The 17,863-nt window shown below is 48.0% G+C and overlaps 1 protein-coding gene across 1 annotated transcript in view; it reads left to right on the forward strand.

The window, feature by feature from the left end:
• The window catches only part of pik3r4 (phosphoinositide-3-kinase, regulatory subunit 4), a 143,564-nt gene extending 125,701 nt beyond the window's left edge, over nucleotides 1-17,863 (forward strand). The window contains exons 18-19 of the mRNA XM_072509794.1: nucleotides 11,708-11,828; nucleotides 16,246-17,863. Of these exons, the coding sequence (XP_072365895.1) occupies nucleotides 11,708-11,828; nucleotides 16,246-16,416 (292 nt within the window). The 3' untranslated portion in view covers nucleotides 16,417-17,863. The remainder of the gene's footprint in view (nucleotides 1-11,707; nucleotides 11,829-16,245) is intronic.

Raw genomic sequence — 17,863 nt, forward strand, 5'->3', positions numbered from 1 at the left:
TGTGTCTCTCTCTCTCTCCCGCCTCTGTCTCTCTCTCTCCCGCCTCTGTCTGTCTCTCTCTCTCTCTCTCGCCTCTGTCTGTCTCTCTCTCTCGCCTCTGTCTCTCTCTCTCGCCTCTGTCTCTCTCTCTCGCCTCTGTCTCTCTCTCTCGCCTCTGTCTCTCTCTCTCGCCTCTGTCTCTCTCTCTCGCCTCTGTCTCTCTCTCTCGCCTCTGTCTCTCTCTCTCGCCTCTGTCTCTCTCTCTCGCCTCTGTCTCTCTCTCTCGCCTCTGTCTCTCTCTCTCGCCTCTGTCTCTCTCTCTCGCCTCTGTCTCTCTCTCTCGCCTCTGTCTCTCTCTCTCGCCTCTGTCTCTCTCTCTCGCCTCTGTCTCTCTCTCTCCCGCCTCTGTCTCTCTCTCTCCCGCCTCTGTCTCTCTCTCTCCCGCCTCTGTCTCTCTCTCTCTCCCGCCTCTGTCTCTCTCTCTCTCCCGCCTCTGTCTCTCTCTCCCGCCTCTGTCTCTCCCGCCTCTGTGTCTCTCTCTCTCTCTCTCGCCTCTGTCTCTCTCTCTCTCTCGCCTCTCTCTCTCGCCTCTGTCTCTCTCGCCTCTGTCTCTCTCTCTCTCTCTCTCGCCTCTGTCTCTCTCTCTCGCCTCTGTCTCTCTCTCTCTCTCTCTCGCCTCTGTCTCTCTCTCTCTCTCGCCTCTGTCTCTCTCTCTCTCCCGCCTGTGTGTCTTTCTCTCTCCCGCCTCTCTCTCCCGCCTGTGTCTCTCTCTCTCTCCCGCCTCTGTCTCTCTCTCTCCCGCCTCTGTCTGTCTCTCTCTCTCTCTCTCGCCTCTGTCTGTCTCTCTCTCTCTCTCGCCTCTGTCTCTCTCTCTCGCCTCTGTCTCTCTCTCGCCTCTGTCTGTCTCTCTCGCCTCTGCCTGTCTCTCTCGCCTCTGTCTCTCTCTCTCGCCTCTGTCTCTCTCTCGCCTCTGTCTCTCTCTCTCTCGCCTCTGTCTCTCTCTCGCCTCTGTCTCTCTCTCGCCTCTGTCTCGCTCTCTCGCCTCTGTCTCGCTCTCTCGCCTCTGTCTCGCTCTCTTGCCTCTGTCTCGCTCTCTCGCCTCTGTCTCGCTCTCTCGCCTCTGTCTCGCTCTCTCGCCTCTGTCTCGCTCTCTCGCCTCTGTCTCGCTCTCTCGCCTCTGTCTCGCTCTCTCGCCTCTGTCTCGCTCTCTTGCCTCTGTCTCGCTCTCTCGCCTCTGTCTCGCTCTCTCGCCTCTGTCTCGCTCTCTCGCCTCTGTCTCGCTCTCTCGCCTCTGTCTCGCTCTCTCGCTTCTGTCTCGCTCTCTCGCTTCTGTCTCGCTCTCTCGCCTCTGTCTCGCTCTCTCGCCTCTGTCTCGCTATCTCGCCTCTGTCTCTTGCCTCTGTCTCTCTCGCCTCTGTCTCTCTCTCTCTCGCCTCTGTCTCTCTCTCTCTCGCCTCTGTCTCTCTCTCTCCCGCCTCTGTCTCTCTCTCTCCCGCCTCTGTCTCTCTCTCTCCCGCCTCTGTCTCTCTCTCTCTCCCGCCTCTGTCTCTCTCTCTCTCCCGCCTCTGTCTCTCTCTCTCTCCCGCCTCTGTCTCTCTCTCTCCCGCCACTGTCTCTCTCGCCTCTGTGTCTCTCTCTCTCGCCTCTGTCTCTCTCTCTCTCTCGCCTCTCTCTCTCTCTCTCTCTCTCTCGCCTCTGTCTCTCTCTCTCGCCTCTGTCTCTCTCTCTCTCTCGCCTCTGTCTCTCTCTCTCTCTCTCTCTCTCTCGCCTCTGTCTCTCTCTCTCTCCCGCCTCTGTCTCTCTCCCGCCTCTGTCTCTCTCTCCCGCCTCTGTCTCTCTCTCTCTCGCCTCTGTCTGTCTCTCTCTCTCTCGCCTCTGTCTGTCTCTCTCTCTCTCTCGCCTCTGTCTGTCTCTCTCTCTCTTGCCTCTGTCTGTCTCTCTCGCCTCTGTCTCTCTCTCTCGCCTCTGTCTCTCTCTCTCGCCTCTGTCTCTCTCTCTCGCCTCTGTCTCTCTCTCTCGCCTCTGTCTCTCTCTCTCGCCTCTGTCTCTCTCTCTCGCCTCTGTCTCTCTCTCTCGCCTCTGTCTCTCTCTCTCGCCTCTGTCTCTCTCTCGCCTCTGTCTCTCTCTCGCCTCTGTCTCTCTCTCGCCTCTGTCTCTCTCTCGCCTCTGTCTCTCTCTCGCCTCTGTCTCTCTTTATCTCTCGCCTCTGTCTCTCTCTCTCTCGCCTCTGCTCTCTCTCTCGCCTCTGCTCTCTCTCTCCCGCCTCTGTCTCTCTCTCTCCCGCCTCTGTCTCTCTCTCTCCCGCCTCTGTCTCTCTCTCTCCCGCCTCTGTCTCTCTCTCTCCCGCCTCTGTCTCTCTCTCTCCCGCCTCTGTCTCTCTCTCTCCCGCCTCTGTCTCTCTCTCTCCCGCCTCTGTCTCTCTCTCTCCCGCCTCTGTCTCTCTCTCTCCCGCCTCTGTCTCTCTCTCTCCCGCCTCTGTCTCTCTCTCTCCCGCCTCTGTCTCTCTCTCTCCCGCCTCTGTCTCTCTCTCTCGCCTCTGTCTCTCTCTCCCGCCTCTGTCTCTCTCTCTCCCGCCTCTGTCTCTCTCTCTCGCCTCTGTCTCTCTCTCTCTCGCCTCTGTCTCTCTCTCTCTCGCCTCTGTCTCTCTCTCTCGCCTCTGTCTCTCTCTCTCGCCTCTGTCTCTCTCTCTCGCCTCTGTCTCTCTCTCTCGCCTCTGTCTCTCTCTCTCGCCTCTGTCTCTCTCTCTCGCCTCTGTCTCTCTCTCTCGCCTCTGTCTCTCTCTCTCGCCTCTGTCTCTCTCTCTCGCCTCTGTCTCTCTCTCTCGCCTCTGTCTCTCTCTCTCGCCTCTGTCTCTCTCTCTCGCCTCTGTCTCTCTCTCGCCTCTGTCTCTTGCCTCTGTCTCTCTTTATCTCTCGCCTCTGTCTCTCTCTCTCTCGCATCTGTCTCTCTCGCTCGCCTCTGCTCTCTCTCTCGCCTCTGCTTCTCTCTCTCTCTCCCGCCTCTGTCTCCCTCTCTCTCGCATCTGTCTCTCTCTCTCTTGCCTCTGCTTCTCGGTCTCTCGCCTCTGCTTCTCTCTCTCGCCTCTGTTTCTCTCTCTCCCGCCTCTGTTTCTCTCTCTCCCGCCTCTGTCTCTCTCTCTCCCGCCTCTGTCTCTCTCTCTCCCGCCTCTGTCTCTCTCTCTCTCCCGCCTCTGTCTCTCTCTCGCCTCTGTCTCTCTCTCGCCTCTGTCTCTCTCTCGCCTCTGTCTCTCTCTCGCCTCTGTCTCTCTCTCGCCTCTCTCTCTCGCCTCTCTCTCTCGCCTCTCTCTCTCGCCTCTCTCTCTCGCCTCTCTCTCTCGCCTCTCTCTCGCCTCTCTCTCTCGCCTCTCTCTCTCGCCTCTCTCTCTCGCCTCTCTCTCTCGCCTCTGTCTCTCTCGCCTCTGTCTCTCTCGCCTCTGTCTCTCTCGCCTCTGTCTCTCTCTCTCTCTCTCTCGCCTCTGTCTCTCTCTCTCTCGCCTCTGTCTCTCTCTCTCGCGCCTCTGTCTCTCTCTCTCTCGCCTCTGTCTCTCTCTCTCTCGCCTCTGTCTCTCTCTCTCTCTCGCCTCTGTCTCTCTCTCTCTCTCTCTCCCGCCTCTGTCTCTCTCCCGCCTCTGTCTCTCTCTCCCGCCTCTGTCTCTCTCTCTCTCTCTCGATTCTGTCTGTCTCTCTCTCTCTCGCCTCTGTCTGTCTCTCTCTCTCGCCCTCGCCTCTGTCTCTCTCTCTCCCCTCTGTCTCTCTCTCTCGCCTCTGTCTCTCTCTCTCGCCTCTGTCTCTCTCTCTCGCCTCTGTCTCTCTCTCTCGCCTCTGTCTCTCTCTCTCGCCTCTGTCTCTCTCTCTCGCCTCTGTCTCTCTCTCTCGCCTCTGTCTCTCTCTCTCGCCTCTGTCTCTCTCTCTCCCGCCTCTGTCTCTCTCTCTCCCGCCTCTGTCTCTCTCTCTCCCGCCTCTGTCTCTCTCTCTCTCGCCTCTGTCTCTCTCTCTCGCCTCTGTCTCTCTCTCTCGCCTCTGTCTCTCTCTCTCGCCTCTGTCTCTCTCTCTCGCCTCTGTCTCTCTCTCTCGCCTCTGTCTCTCTCTCTCGCCTCTGTCTCTCTCTCTCGCCTCTGTCTCTCTCTCTCGCCTCTGTCTCTCTCTCTCGCCTCTGTCTCTCTCTCTCGCCTCTGTCTCTCTCTCTCGCCTCTGTCTCTCTCTCTCGCCTCTGTCTCTCTCTCTCGCCTCTGTCTCACTCTCTCGCCTCTGTCTCTCTCTCTCTCCCGCCTCTGTCTCTCTCTCCCGCCTCTGTCTCTCTCTCTCTCGCCTCTGTCTGTCTCTCTCTCTTTCGCCTCTGTCTGTCTCTCTCTCTCTCTCGCCTCTGCTTCTCTCTCTCGCCTCTGTTTCTCTCTCTCCCGCCTCTGTTTCTCTCTCTCCCGCCTCTGTCTCTCTCTCTCCCGCCTCTGTCTCTCTCTCTCTCCCGCCTCTGTCTCTGTCTCTCTCCCGCCTCTGTCTCTCTCCCGCCTCTGTCTCTCTCTCGCCTCTGTCTCTCTCTCTCGCCTCTGTCTCTCTCTCGCCTCTGTCTCTTGCCTCTGTCTGTCTCTCTCTCTTTCGCCTCTGTCTGTCTCTCTCTCTCTCTCGCCTCTGCTTCTCTCTCTCGCCTCTGTTTCTCTCTCTCCCGCCTCTGTTTCTCTCTCTCCCGCCTCTGTCTCTCTCTCTCCCGCCTCTGTCTCTCTCTCTCCCGCCTCTGTCTCTCTCTCTCTCCCGCCTCTGTCTCTCTCCCGCCTCTGTCTCTCTCTCGCCTCTGTCTCTCTCTCTCGCCTCTGTCTCTCTCTCGCCTCTGTCTCTTGCCTCTGTCTCTCTTTATCTCTCGCCTCTGTCTCTTGCCTCTGTCTCTCTTTATCTCTCGCCTCTGTCTCTCTCTCTCTCGCCTCTGTCTCTCTCGCTCGCCTCTGCTCTCTCTCTCACCCCTGCTTCTCTCTCTCGCCTCTGTTTCTCTCTCTCCCGCCTCTGTCTCACGCCTCTGTCTCTCTCTCCCGCCTCTGTCTCTCTCTCCCGCCTCTGTCTCTCTCTCCCGCCTCGGTCTCTCTCTCCCGCCTCGGTCTCTCTCTCCCGCCTCTCTCTCTCTCGCCTCTGTCTCTCTCTCTCGCCTCGGTCTCTCTCTCTCGCCTCTCTCTCTCTCGCCTCGGTCTCTCTCTCTCGCCTCTCTCTCTCTCGCCTCGGTCTCTCTCTCGCCTCTCTCTCTCTCGCCTCGGTCTCTCTCTCGCCTCTGTCTCTCTCTCCCGCCTCGGTCTCTCTCTCTCGCCTCGGTCTCTCTCTCCCGCCTCTCTCTCTCTCGCCTCGGTCTCTCTCTCTCGCCTCGGTCTCTCTCTCGCCTCTCTCTCTCCCGCCTCGGTCTCTCTCTCCCGCCTCGGTCTCTCTCTCCCGCCTCGGTCTCTCTCTCTCGCCTCGGTCTCTCTCTCTCGCCTCTCTCTCTCTCGCCTCGGTCTCTCTCTCGCCTCTCTCTCTCTCGCCTCGGTCTCTCTGTCTCTCTCTCTCTCTCTCTCTCTTGCCTCTGTCTCTCGCTCTCTCTCTCTCGCCTCTGTGTGTGTCACTCTCTCTCTCTCTCTCTCTCGCACCTCTGTCTCTCTCTTTATACTATAGACTGCTTATCCCAACCTTTAAGAAAATTGCAATGCCCCCATTAAAACAAGTCTGCCATTGCTACATGCTTGTCTCTACCACTTCACAGCTGTAACAAAAATGCCTATACAGTAAATCCTCAGTGTGGTTGCATTCCTCGTAACTGTGACCGTGAAACAGGTTCTCGTATGAATCTATGTAAAACTGGAGATCGGGTCTGTAGGACCATTTTTTAATTGGAACAGGATTCCATATTTTAATACCTTTCCGGTAACAAATCAACTAAAGGCAATGTAAAATCAATTAACTATGAAGGATATTTGAAATAAAATGAAAATGTCACTTTAAATAGCAGATCCAACAAAGATACGCCTCATGTAGTTAAACCACTCACTCTCATTACTTCCTGCACAAATATGAGTCCACTTCCAATATCAGTCTTTCTAACCTTCATTTTATTTATAGGATTTCTTCCTTCCCATCTACAGTTGTGAACCTTGAGTTGCATTCGCCAGCAGCCGTATTCCATCCAAAGTTCCCGCACACAGATACTACCGACGAGGCGCATGATAATGAATCCCCTCTCGCTTGTGTCTCAACAATCCTGATGACACACATTTTTTTTTTAAAACCCTTCTCCAACCTCACTTAAATAGTCTGTGGGTTCTGACAGCACAGGAATAGCAGAAATAGATCTTGTCCACTCTGCAATCCCTTGCCCTTCCTTGGTTCAGTGTTCTGTCCTTTCCAACTGTATACCACACAGTAGAACTGTCTGTGAGCCATACTTCAACACCAGATTCAAACTGCCAAACACAAAAGGTTCCATTCGGAGATGACCTTGTTTGTTTCCTTTTTACAAGAATTCTGTGTTCTGAACTGGGAAGATGGTGAAATAGTGGCATGATCACTGAACTAGTTATCCAGACACCAAGGATAATGTTCTGGAGACCTGGGTTCAAATCCCACAATGGCAGATGGTGAATTTTGAATTCAATAAAAATCTAATAAAGGTTTAATGATGACCATGAAACTAGTGTTGAATGTTGTAAAAATCTACCTGATCCACTAATGTCCATAGGGAAGGAAATTGCCATCCTTACTGGTCTGGCCTATATGTGACTCCAGATCCACAGCAATGTGGTGGGCTTTTAAATGCTTTCAGTTCAAAGGCAATAAATGCTGGCCCAGCCAGTGACGTCCAAATCCCATAAGTTTTAAAAACTGCCAAACCGAAAACATAGACTGACCCACCCCTAGGGCAGTTATCTTTCTCTATGTCCATTGCTTCTTAGCGGTTAATCTGCATGGCAATCCCAGGTCATATGGGCATTTCTCAGAACTAGCTGTCATAACTTGGCTACTAATTAACCCTCTTACAGAATACTCCCAGATCACTTTGGTCTTAAAGAAGCACCACACAAAAGGAAATACATGCATCCCAGTGTGCACATGTCATCCCACTGTTGAATAGGCACAGAATCTCTGGATTTTCATTCTCCAACTTATTTGGATTCCCCTTACACTGTACACGATCAATCTTGTTCTGTCAACAAGAAATACCAGAAACCCAGAACTTCAAGAGAATCAGGGGTGAGTGAAATGGCATCACGAAGGAGAAGGTGTTGGGGAAAACCACCTGGAGCAGATGGACTACACCCCAGGGTTCTGAACAAGATAACTGAGGAGATTGTGGCGGCATTGGTGGTGATCTTTCAGGAATCATTGGAAACAGGAGGTCCCAGAGGATTGAAAAATGGCTAATGTAACAACCCTGTTTAAGGGAGGGAGGGAGGTAGAAGACGGGAAATTATAGGCCGGTTAGCTTGACTTTGGTTGTTGTTAAGATTTGAGCATCTATTAAGGATGGGATTGCGGAGTACTTCAGAAGTGCATGGTAAAATAGGACTGAGTCAGCACTGATTCATCAAGCGGAGGTCATGCCTGACAAGTCCATTAGAATTCTTTGAGGAGGTAACAAGGAAGTTAAGACAAAGGAGAACCAGTGTACATGATCTATTTGGATTTCCAGAAGGTCTTTGACAAGGTGCCATACAGGAGGCTGATAAATAAGATACAAGCCCATGGTGTTAGGGGCAAGGTACTGGCATGGATAGAGGATTGGCTGACTGGCAGAAGGCAGAGAGTGGGGATAAAAGAGTCCATTTCAGGATGGCAGCCGGTACAAGTGGTGTTCCGCAGGGGTCAGTGTTGGGACCACAGCTATTCACAATATACATTAATGATCTGGGAGAAGTAACTGAGGGTGTTTTGCTTAGTTTGCAGACAATACAAAGATGTGTAGAGGGACAGGTAGTGTTGAGTAAGCAGAGAGGCTGCAGAAGGACCTGGACATGCTAGGAGAGTGGGAAAAGAAGTGGCAGATAATGATCTGGGAGAAGTAACTGAGGGTGTTTTTGCTAAGTTTGCAGACGATACAAAGATCTGCAGAGCGCCAGATTGTATTGAGGGAGCAGAGAGGCTGCAGAAGGACCTGGACAGGCTAGGAGAGTGGGCAAAGAAGTGGCAGATGGAATACAATGTAGAAAATTGAGGTTGTGCACTTTAGCAGGAAGAATAGAGGCACAGACTTTTTAAAATGTGAAATGGCTTTGGAAATCAGAAGCATAAAGGGACTTGGAGTCCTGGTTCAGGATTCTCTTAAGGTTAGCATGGTAACACAAGTGGATAGCACTGTGGTTTCACAGCGAAAGGGTCCCAGGTTCGATTTCCCGCTGGGTCACTGTCTGAGCGGAGTCTGCATGTTCTCCCCGCGTCTGAGTGGGTTTCCTCCGGGTGCTCCGGTTTCCTCCCACAGTCCAAAGACGTTCAGGTAAGGTGGATTGGCCATGATAAATTGCCCTTAGTGACCAAAAATGTTAGGAGGGGTTATTGGGTTACGGGGATAGGGTGGAAGTGAGGGCTTAAGTGGGTCGGTGCAGACTTGATGGGCCAAATGGCCTCCTTCTGCACTGTATGTTAACATGGAGGTTCAGTTGGCAGATATGAAGGCAAATGCAATGTTAGCATTCATGTTGAGAGGGCAAGAATACAAGAGCAGGAATGTACTGTTGAGGCTTTATAAGGCTCTGGTCAGACCCCGTTTGGAATATTGTGAGCAGTTTTGGGCCCCGTATCTAAGGAAGGATGTGCTGGCCTTGGAGAGGATCCAGAGGAGGTTCACAAGAATTACCCCTGGAATGAAGGGCTTGTCATATGAGGAGCAGTTGAGGACTCTGGGTGTGCACTCAATAGAGTTGAGAAGTATGAGGGGAGATCTCATTGAAACTTACAGAATACTGAGAGGCCTAGATAGAGTGAACCTGGAGAGGATGTTTCCACAGGAAACTAGGAGAAACTAGAACTAGTGACGGCACAGCTTCAGGCTGAAGGGACGATCTTTTAAAACAGGTGAGGAGGAATTTCTTCAGCCAGAGGCTGGCGAATCTGTGGATCTCATTGCCGCAGAAGGCAACTGAGTGTCTTTAAGACAGAAAGATAGGTTCTTGATTAATAAGGGGATCTGGAAGGGGGGCGCGGTAGCACAGTGGTTAGCAGTGTTGCTTCACAGCACCCGGGTCCTGGGTTCGATTTCTGGCTTGGGTCAGTGTCTGTGTGGAGTCTGCATGGTCTCCACGTGTCTGCGTGGGTTTCCTCCCACAAGTCGCGAGAGACGTGCTTCTTGGGTGAATTGGACATTCTGAATTCTCCCTCCATTTACCTGAACAGGCGCCGGATTGTGGCGATTTTCACAGTAACTTTATTGCAGTGTTAATGTAAGCCTACTTGTGACAATAATAAAGATTATTTTTTTTAAAAAGGAGATCAGGAGTTATGGGGAAGGCAGGAAAATGTGGATGGGAAACATGATTGAATGGCGGAGCAGACTCGATGGGCCAAATGCACTAATTCTTACGGTCTAAGTGCATGGTATGATCAAAATCTGGAGAAAACTATCCAGATATTTGTGCCTCTACCTTGTCAGGATCCCTCTCACTGACTAACCCAGAAGTTGTGCAGATGTGTTTATTCTGTGCAGTTTCCAGTCAATAACCATAGAACCATGGAATCCCTACACTGCAGAAGGAGGCCATTCGACCCATCAGGTTTGCACTGACTCTCTAAAACAGCACCCTATCTAGGTTTCTGCCGTATCCCTGCAATCCCATAACCTACACACCTTTGGACTGTCTGAGCAAGCCAGAGCACCCAGAGGAAACCCACGCAGCCATAGGAGAACGTACAAACTCCACACAGACAGTCATCCAAGGCCGGAATTGAACCAGGTCCCTGACGATGCGAGGCAGCAGTGCTAACTCCAGCCACCATTCCGCCCCAAAGTAAATAGCCGGCACCGTTGGGATTCAAACCCAGGATTTCCTACTTACTAGACAGACGCTTTAATCAACTAAGCCTCAGCACTGCCATAAATTCCCACGTACTGCTGTCCAGAGACACAACTTGCTCTGCCATTCATATCCTTTTTAAAATTTGTACACTTTCTAAAAAAATTTCTAACTTGCACTTGCCTTAATTGGATAAGTAAAAAAAAATACTACTTCAAGTTTACACCCGGCTCTACAAGTGCTGCTGGTAATTTTGGAATACTTGGCCAAGGATATACGCCATCCTCTCACTTGAAGTTGCTATGCTATTTGCACATAAATAACAGTGGGCATCATTGGGCAGGTTGTTAGTTTGAAAACAAATTATTGTCCGTTACTCTCCACTTCTAGTGTATTGCCTTGCTCATCTGTCTTTAACGTCTCTGTTCTGCAAAAGAGCACTGGCAGAACTCTTGAATTCTTGTTTGTCTTATCATTTCTGCTACCCTAATACTGCATCAAAGTTATTTCTCCATAGTTGTCAAATTTGGCCATTTTCTCAATTTTACCAACAGCTAAAATATGCTAAAATGTAAAATTTTCTCTTTATGAACAAACACCAAGATCCAACTGACAGTATAGACCTGTTGATTATGTATCATTCACAATTGTGCATAGAAGGCAATGGATACTCTCACAGTTGTCATGCTGTATTGATCATCTCAGTCCAGAGTGAAGAGAATCTCTGACCTGGAACTATTTGCCAGAATTCCAATGTTTGAAATGTTATGGTTTGCCTGATGTGTACCTCAATATATTTTGCAGTCATAACTTCTAAAAACTTTTTCCTCTTGACCCTTCACATCCTTGAAGGTATTGACACTCTCCACAGTACATTTGCACAATCATCGATTGCCTTCTGGTACCAAGTAGTAATCATATGTAAACAGGGAGTTGGGATGGTGAAGCTGGTCTTGGACAGTAATTAAGCAGCAGCCTGCTTAACACCATGTGTGATTTTCTTTTCCACTGACTTTAGTGTTACCACTCAAGACCAATTATACCTCACTGGAGCCTATAGAAGAATACAGAAACAATAAAAACCTAACCTGATCAGATCATGTCTTTACCTAATGCACATGAATACAAGGGTTGCTAGGTAGCAGCCAGCAGTAAGATGGCTGGTAGATTTTTCTCTCAAAATAATTGTGCCTTCAAGTGCTATCTCAGAGATCAGCTAACTCAGCATGCCATGTCCTTGCTTCTGAGTCAGAACGCTGCGGGGTTAAGTTCCACTCCATAGACTTGGGTAGAAAATCCAGGCTGAAACTTAAGAAGAGTACGAAGGGAGTGCTACATTGTTGAATGAGGCATTAAACTAAGACGCTCCTGCCCTTGGCTGGATGTAAAACATTTTATAAAGCTCTATTTTGAAGAAGAGCAGAGTTATAGAATCCATCACTAAAAGAATACCTAGTCAGTATCACATTGCAGAGTAAATTTCAACATAAAGATTGCCTGATGATCCTATATTACAAGTGTGACTGCTTTATTGGCCATAAAGCACCTTGGGTACCTTGTATTAGTGAGAGATGCTACATCAATGTGTCTTTCTCTTTGTCTTTTATCTATTAACTGTGTATCAAGAGAGCCTCCACCGATGAGCTGGCCTTTTAAAGCACCTATAAAAGCATTTTTGTAACCGTTCTCTCCAACCATTTAATAAACTGCAACTATATATTTTACAAAGCATAATTATATTACTTTAATTTTGAAGTATTTTTTAATTTATTCTCACAGATTTTGGGATCTAGCATATCCAGAGCGATCATACATTGTAGCAGGAGGTGCAAATGATGCTTTACATTGTCCATCTGTCTCATATTACAGAAAGATAATTGAAGGAACTGAGGTTGTGCAGGTAGGTTTCACTGAAAATAACCATTGTTCTCAAAGATTTTAATTGATGATTCTTGCATTTCAACAGTAGTTTTGGTACAAAATATTGACTTTAATTCATAACACATTGACCAACCACCCAATTGAACCAAATTTTGTTAAATGGTTCCAAAGAATGATAGTGGAATCTCTGGTCTGTGCATATATATTCAACAAGATTCAAAATCTAAAAATAGTAAATGCTGGAAATGCTCATTGGGTCAAGCGTCTGTGGGGAAACCAAAATCAGTCAGTTGACATCTCTGGTCTTGGAGACTTCCTCCTGTGAACAGCATTTAAAAAGGAACAGAACAAGGGAAGTGAAAAGAAAAACACAAGGAGGAAAATAAATAGAATGGTCTATGAAGTTATTGAATGGAGAATAGCAGATGGTAAAAAACCAGGGGCGGGATTCTCCGCAATCGGCGCGATGTCCGCCGACCGGCGCCAAAAACGGCGCGAATCAGTCTGGCATCGTGCCGCCCCAAACGTGCGGAAATCTCCGCATCTTATGGGGCCGAGCCCTAACCTTAAGGGGCTAGGCCCGCGCCGGACTGATTTCTGCCCCGCCAGCTGGCGGGAAAGGCCTTTGGTGCCGCGCCAGCTGGAGCGAAACTGACTTTGCCGTGCGGCGCATGCGCGGGAGCGTCAGCGGCCGCTCACGGCATCCCCGCGCATGCGCAGTGGAGGGGGTCTCTTCCGCCTCCGCCATAGTGGAGACCATGGCGAAGGCGGAAGGAAAAGAGTGCCCCCATGGCACAGGCCCGCCCGCGGATCAGTGGGCCCTGATCGCGGGCCAGGCCACCGTGGGGGCACCTCCCGGGGCCAGATCACCCCGCACCCCCCCCCCCCCCCAGGACCCCGCCCGCACCGCCTTGTTCCGCCGGTAAGAGAGGTGGTTTGATTCTCGCCGGCGGGACAGGCATTCCAGCAGCGGGACTTCGGCCCATCACGGGCCAGAGAATCGCCGGGGGGAGCCCACCAACCGGCGCGGCGCGATTCCCACCCCCGCCGAATATCCGATGCCGGAGAATTCGGCAACCGGCGGGGGCGGGATTCACGCCAGCCCCCGGCGATTCTCCGACCCGGCGGGGGGTCGGAGAATCCCGCCCCAGAAGTCATATTCATAGCGTTCATAATGAAAAAGATCAGACAATGTTTTTTTCTGGGACCCAGTTTTGCCAACTGGCCGACCTTCGCGACACGTGGTTTGCGTACCTTTAAACGAAAGGGGAACTTGCTTGGTCCTCACGATTTCACTTGAATCAGATTCAAAGGAAGAGAGGGTAATGCGCATATCAGGTGCAGAGTTCAGCCAGTTCCTTTGTGCTGTCTTCAGCTTTGTGAGAATGGAAAATCCAACTTTGCACATAAAGGGCAATAGCAAGAAAATGCTTGCTTTACTCAGCACTGGATACTCCTGGGAGATGCTACTTCAGAATGGTGACCGCCTCATGTGCTTTTGGTGTGTTTTTAACGTGATATCACAGGTCAGGCACAGCCGCGACGTCTTTTAATTTGGAGCCAACTGTGAGTTAATAACTGATTCTCGGGGTCTCAACCTCAAAAAGGAATTTTTCACCCACCAGTTCTCTTTCAAAATCTGAAACTGCTCTCATTTGCCAATACTTCCCTGTATATAGCACACATGGGCTTTGCATCCCTATTTGCATTTGACACAATTAACAAAAACATATCTCAAGAAATCATCTTTATACTGCTTTGTTCCAGAGTTAAGTTCCTTTGCAGGCTGTTAACCAGAGCCCCTTGAGCTGTGTACAGAGCAAACACTCTCACTGCACTGTCCTGCCCTGGACTCTCCCGCGCAACTCTCTCCAGCAGATTCTGTTGTGAGATACTGTCCAATGGGTAAATTGCCTATTTGTGTCTTTGGCCATCTCTTACTTGTAAGATAACAATCCATCTTCACAGTCCTCTTGCCTTGCTTGCCAGCAGGTAGAAAGTGGAAGCAGCTTTCTTCCATGATTTGGCGGCAAGAGCGCGTACAGGGCACTTGTCGTCAAATGTCCGTGCAGGGTGCTGACTTGCTCACTGCTGCTGCTTCTGGCTGAAAGCCTGCACACAGCCTAATTTCTTTTCATTTAAAAGGTGACAGTGGCCGCCGTTCTCAGTTTAAAAGCCAGGAGCGGCAATTGGGCGCTTCTCTCACGATCGGGACCACTGTGGGAACAGCATGACCGATTGCTCCGCGACCCTCCTGACACCCGCAGATCGCGACCCATACTTTGAAAAACCCTGTTTCAGAGGTCAATTAAGAGTCAATGGCATTGGTAGAATGAACTCAAATAGACCAAACATCTGTTTTCTGAAAAGACACTGGTGAGCCAGTTTCACTCCAGATACCGAACACAAATAAAAGCAAAACAGTACAGATGGTGAAAATCTAAAATAAAAACAAAATACTGGAATAACTCAGCAGGTCAGGCAACATCAAGAATCATTTGATGCTGCCAGACCTGAGTTTTTCCCGCATTTTCTGTTTTCATTACCTGAGCACATAATCTCGGCTGACTTTGGTGCAGTTCCTAAGTAAGTGCTGTACCATCCAAGTGTTTAAATTGAAGGCAGCATCTGCCACTCAGATGGCTGAAAAGGATGTCATCACCTATTTTGAAGATGAAAGCTCTCCTGGTCAACATTTAGGAACATAGGAATTAGGAGCAAAAGCAGGCAACTCAGCCCTTTGCGTCTCTTCCACTATACAATCAGATCATGACTGATTTCTCCCTGGTCTCAAATCCACCTCCCCATATTCCTTTAACCCGTTTTTATCAGAAATAGATCTATCTCCTTGAAACCATTTAATGATTCAGACTCCACTGTACTATGGGAAAGCGAGTTCCACAAATTCACCACCCTCTGCGGGAAGTAGTTCCTCCTCATCTCAGTTATAAATCGACTGCCTCTCAGCCTGTATCCATGACCTCACGTTCTAGATTTCCCCACAAGGGGGAACATTTGGTCTACGTTTACTTTATCAATCCCTTTTAATATTTTACATACCTCAATCAGATCCCCCTCATCCTTCTAAACTCCAGCGAGTATAAGCCCAAACTATTTTAATCTCTCCTCGTATGTCAACCCTTTCATCCCTGGAATCAATCTGGCGAACCTCCGAAGAACTGCCTCCAATGCCACCACATCCTTTCTCAAATAAGGAGACCTAAACTGGAGACAATACTTCAGATGTGGTCTCACCAGCGCCCTACACAATTGTCACTACACTTTACTTTTATACTCCAGTCCTACTTCATAAACGCTAACATTCCATTTGCCCTTTTAATTACATGTTGTACCTGAATACCTACTTTCTTCGATTCATGAACAAACCCCGATCCCTCTGCCCAGACGCATTTTGAATCTGCTTTTCATTTAGATAATTTGCCGTTCTATTTCTTTGGCCAAAATAGAGAACTTCACCCTTTTCTACATTAAACTCCCATCTGCCAAATTTTGGCCCATTCTCCTAGCCTATCTATATCCATCTGTAAAATCTTTATCTCCTCTTCACTGCCTGTTTTCCCACTTATTTTAGTGTTATCCTCAAATTTTGCTACATTACACTCTGTCCCTGGTTGCAGATCACTTGTATAGATTGTAAACAGTTGCGGTCTGAGGACTGACCCCTGCGGCACCCCGATAGTTACAGTTTGCCAGCCAGAGAAGGACCCATTTATCCCAACCTTCTGCTTTGTCAGTCAGCCAATCCTCATCCAATCTAGTACTCTATTCCCAATCTGCTGTGATCTCATCTTCTGCATCAGTGTTTTATGTGGCACCTTGTCAAACACCTGGAAGTCTAGATATACCACATCCACATTTATCCTTCAATCAATAATAAAACAGATTAACTAATCGAACATCGTTTTCTGTTTGTGGGGTCTTGCTATGGCAAATTAGTTGCTATGCTTGGATAAGAAAAAGTGTTTCCTTGATCATGAATGACTGGGATTTCCTGAGATCTAAATCTCTTTTTTTTTCTCTTTCAACGGTGCAATACATCATATTCTAAATTGTAAATGCTCAGATTGTTTAAGATTCTTGTATAGTTTGACAGGTTTATGTCCAATTCCCTTTTCAAGAGGTGTGTGCATAAAGAAAATACTTCATGCAGGATACACTGGATAACTGATCAAACATTTAAATGATATTGGAACAGGCTTGTCACTTGTGTGTTTTATTGGTATCTGCAATATTACTTTATGACCCTTTTTGTAGCATACTGGGCAATCTCTAATTAAAAACATTTGAAAACTGAGAAAAGTGGGCTAAAGCTGCCCTTTTGTAGAATTAGTGTTTCTAAATGACTGTTTTAAAATGTCATCTGCACATTTTTCAGAGTTTCAGTTCAGTGAAAACCATTATTTATGTTTTGAAAGGAAATTCACAACAAGCAGAAAGTTGGATCATCAGAGGATGTACCCCGAAGAGGTCCAGAATCTCTCCCGGTCGGGCACCATGACATTATCACAGATCTTGCTGCTTTCCAAACCACCCAGGGATTTATTGTAACTGCTTCACGAGATGGGATTGTCAAAGTATGGAAGTAGCAGTTAGATCATGAAAACTAACTGTGTTTTATCTTCTACAGTAATGAATTTGATTACAGGTCAGGCAGGATTATACCTTTATGGTAAACAATTTTTCATGTTTTCATTTGATTAAACTTTATTATCCTATTGACCTTGCTTGCAACTGTAGAAAATGAACATGCACAAATGTTAACCTTTGAGAGCCTTTGCGGCTTTAGTATCTAAGTGACTGATTGCACATTATCAACCAGGGATGTAATTTCTTCACTCTGCTTTCTTTCTGGCTCTGTAAACTTATACAAAAATATGTTACATGTAATATACCTTTTAAAGTAGTTCACAATCTCAATAGCCCAAATAATTCCCTTGTGAATTATTCCAAAGCGCTCTGAAATTTAAAGGATAGTATAATTTAATTTATATCAGCTTTTTAAAGAGCCTCTCCACGTGTTTTCACTTGTTTTAACCTTTAAAAATGCCTGCAATGAATTCCTGCATTTGCCATGAGATGATCTAGGAATATGTCCTTGCAGCAAGTATGCTTGTAATTATTAAATGTACATGGTGCTTCCAACATCTTTTCAGCCTCCACTAAACTTTGACAAATAGTTGGGAAAAGCAGAAGCTGGTGGAGAGAAACTGAGTCAGTTTGTGAGTGGACTTGGATCACAGTGATGCTAAGTAAATGCACTGCAAGGAGAATTCCTTGCCCTATTCCCTACCCTATGTCACTTCAGGTTGTAGAGTATCAAATGGGAAAATACAATGCTTCTTTGAAAGTATGCAATGTTTAAATCAGTTAAACTTGACCTCTGGTGGTAATCTTTTGGTGAGTGCTTGAAGTGTTGATGTTTAAGAGTGCTCATCGGTTAGTTCAAAGGAGTAAATTTTAGTTGAATTGAATCTGTAGAAAAAAAGTCTTTGAAAAAAGACCTTGCCCTACGATGCAGTTTACTAATGTATGTTTAAAGTCATTGATCTTTTTGTTAATGCTTAATTTATCCATATGAGGAGATAACTGGCTTTGTTGTGGTCTTCTGAATCGCTGTAATCACAATTGTATTTTAGTAATCTTGACAAAGACTGAAGATACTGACACTTCTTTCAAATGCCAGAGGTTAGGTATACATGGAATCATTGGTGAACAATTTGTTACTATTTTTCTGTACTGGAAGCTACAGAGCTGTAGCAGCCTCTTTCAGAGTAGAGTTTAGTGAACCAGTTAGGTTATTGGATTTGGCCCTCAATGTACAGTATTTCCTGGCATATTCCTTTTAGTAAATGTATGGGGAGAGATTTGTACTGAAAATACCTTTTTTGGGTGCTTATTATTTGAACTATTCTTGAAACTTGAACTGAAGTAAATGTGATGCAAATCAAGTTGCTGGCTTGACAAATGAAGTTATTAACTGCCTTGCAAAGGAAATACAGAAATATGAATAAATAAAAATTAAGGTTAGCGGTT

This window comes from Scyliorhinus torazame, chromosome 6, assembly GCF_047496885.1.
Source record: "Scyliorhinus torazame isolate Kashiwa2021f chromosome 6, sScyTor2.1, whole genome shotgun sequence".
NCBI classification, from domain to species: domain Eukaryota; kingdom Metazoa; phylum Chordata; class Chondrichthyes; order Carcharhiniformes; family Scyliorhinidae; genus Scyliorhinus; species Scyliorhinus torazame.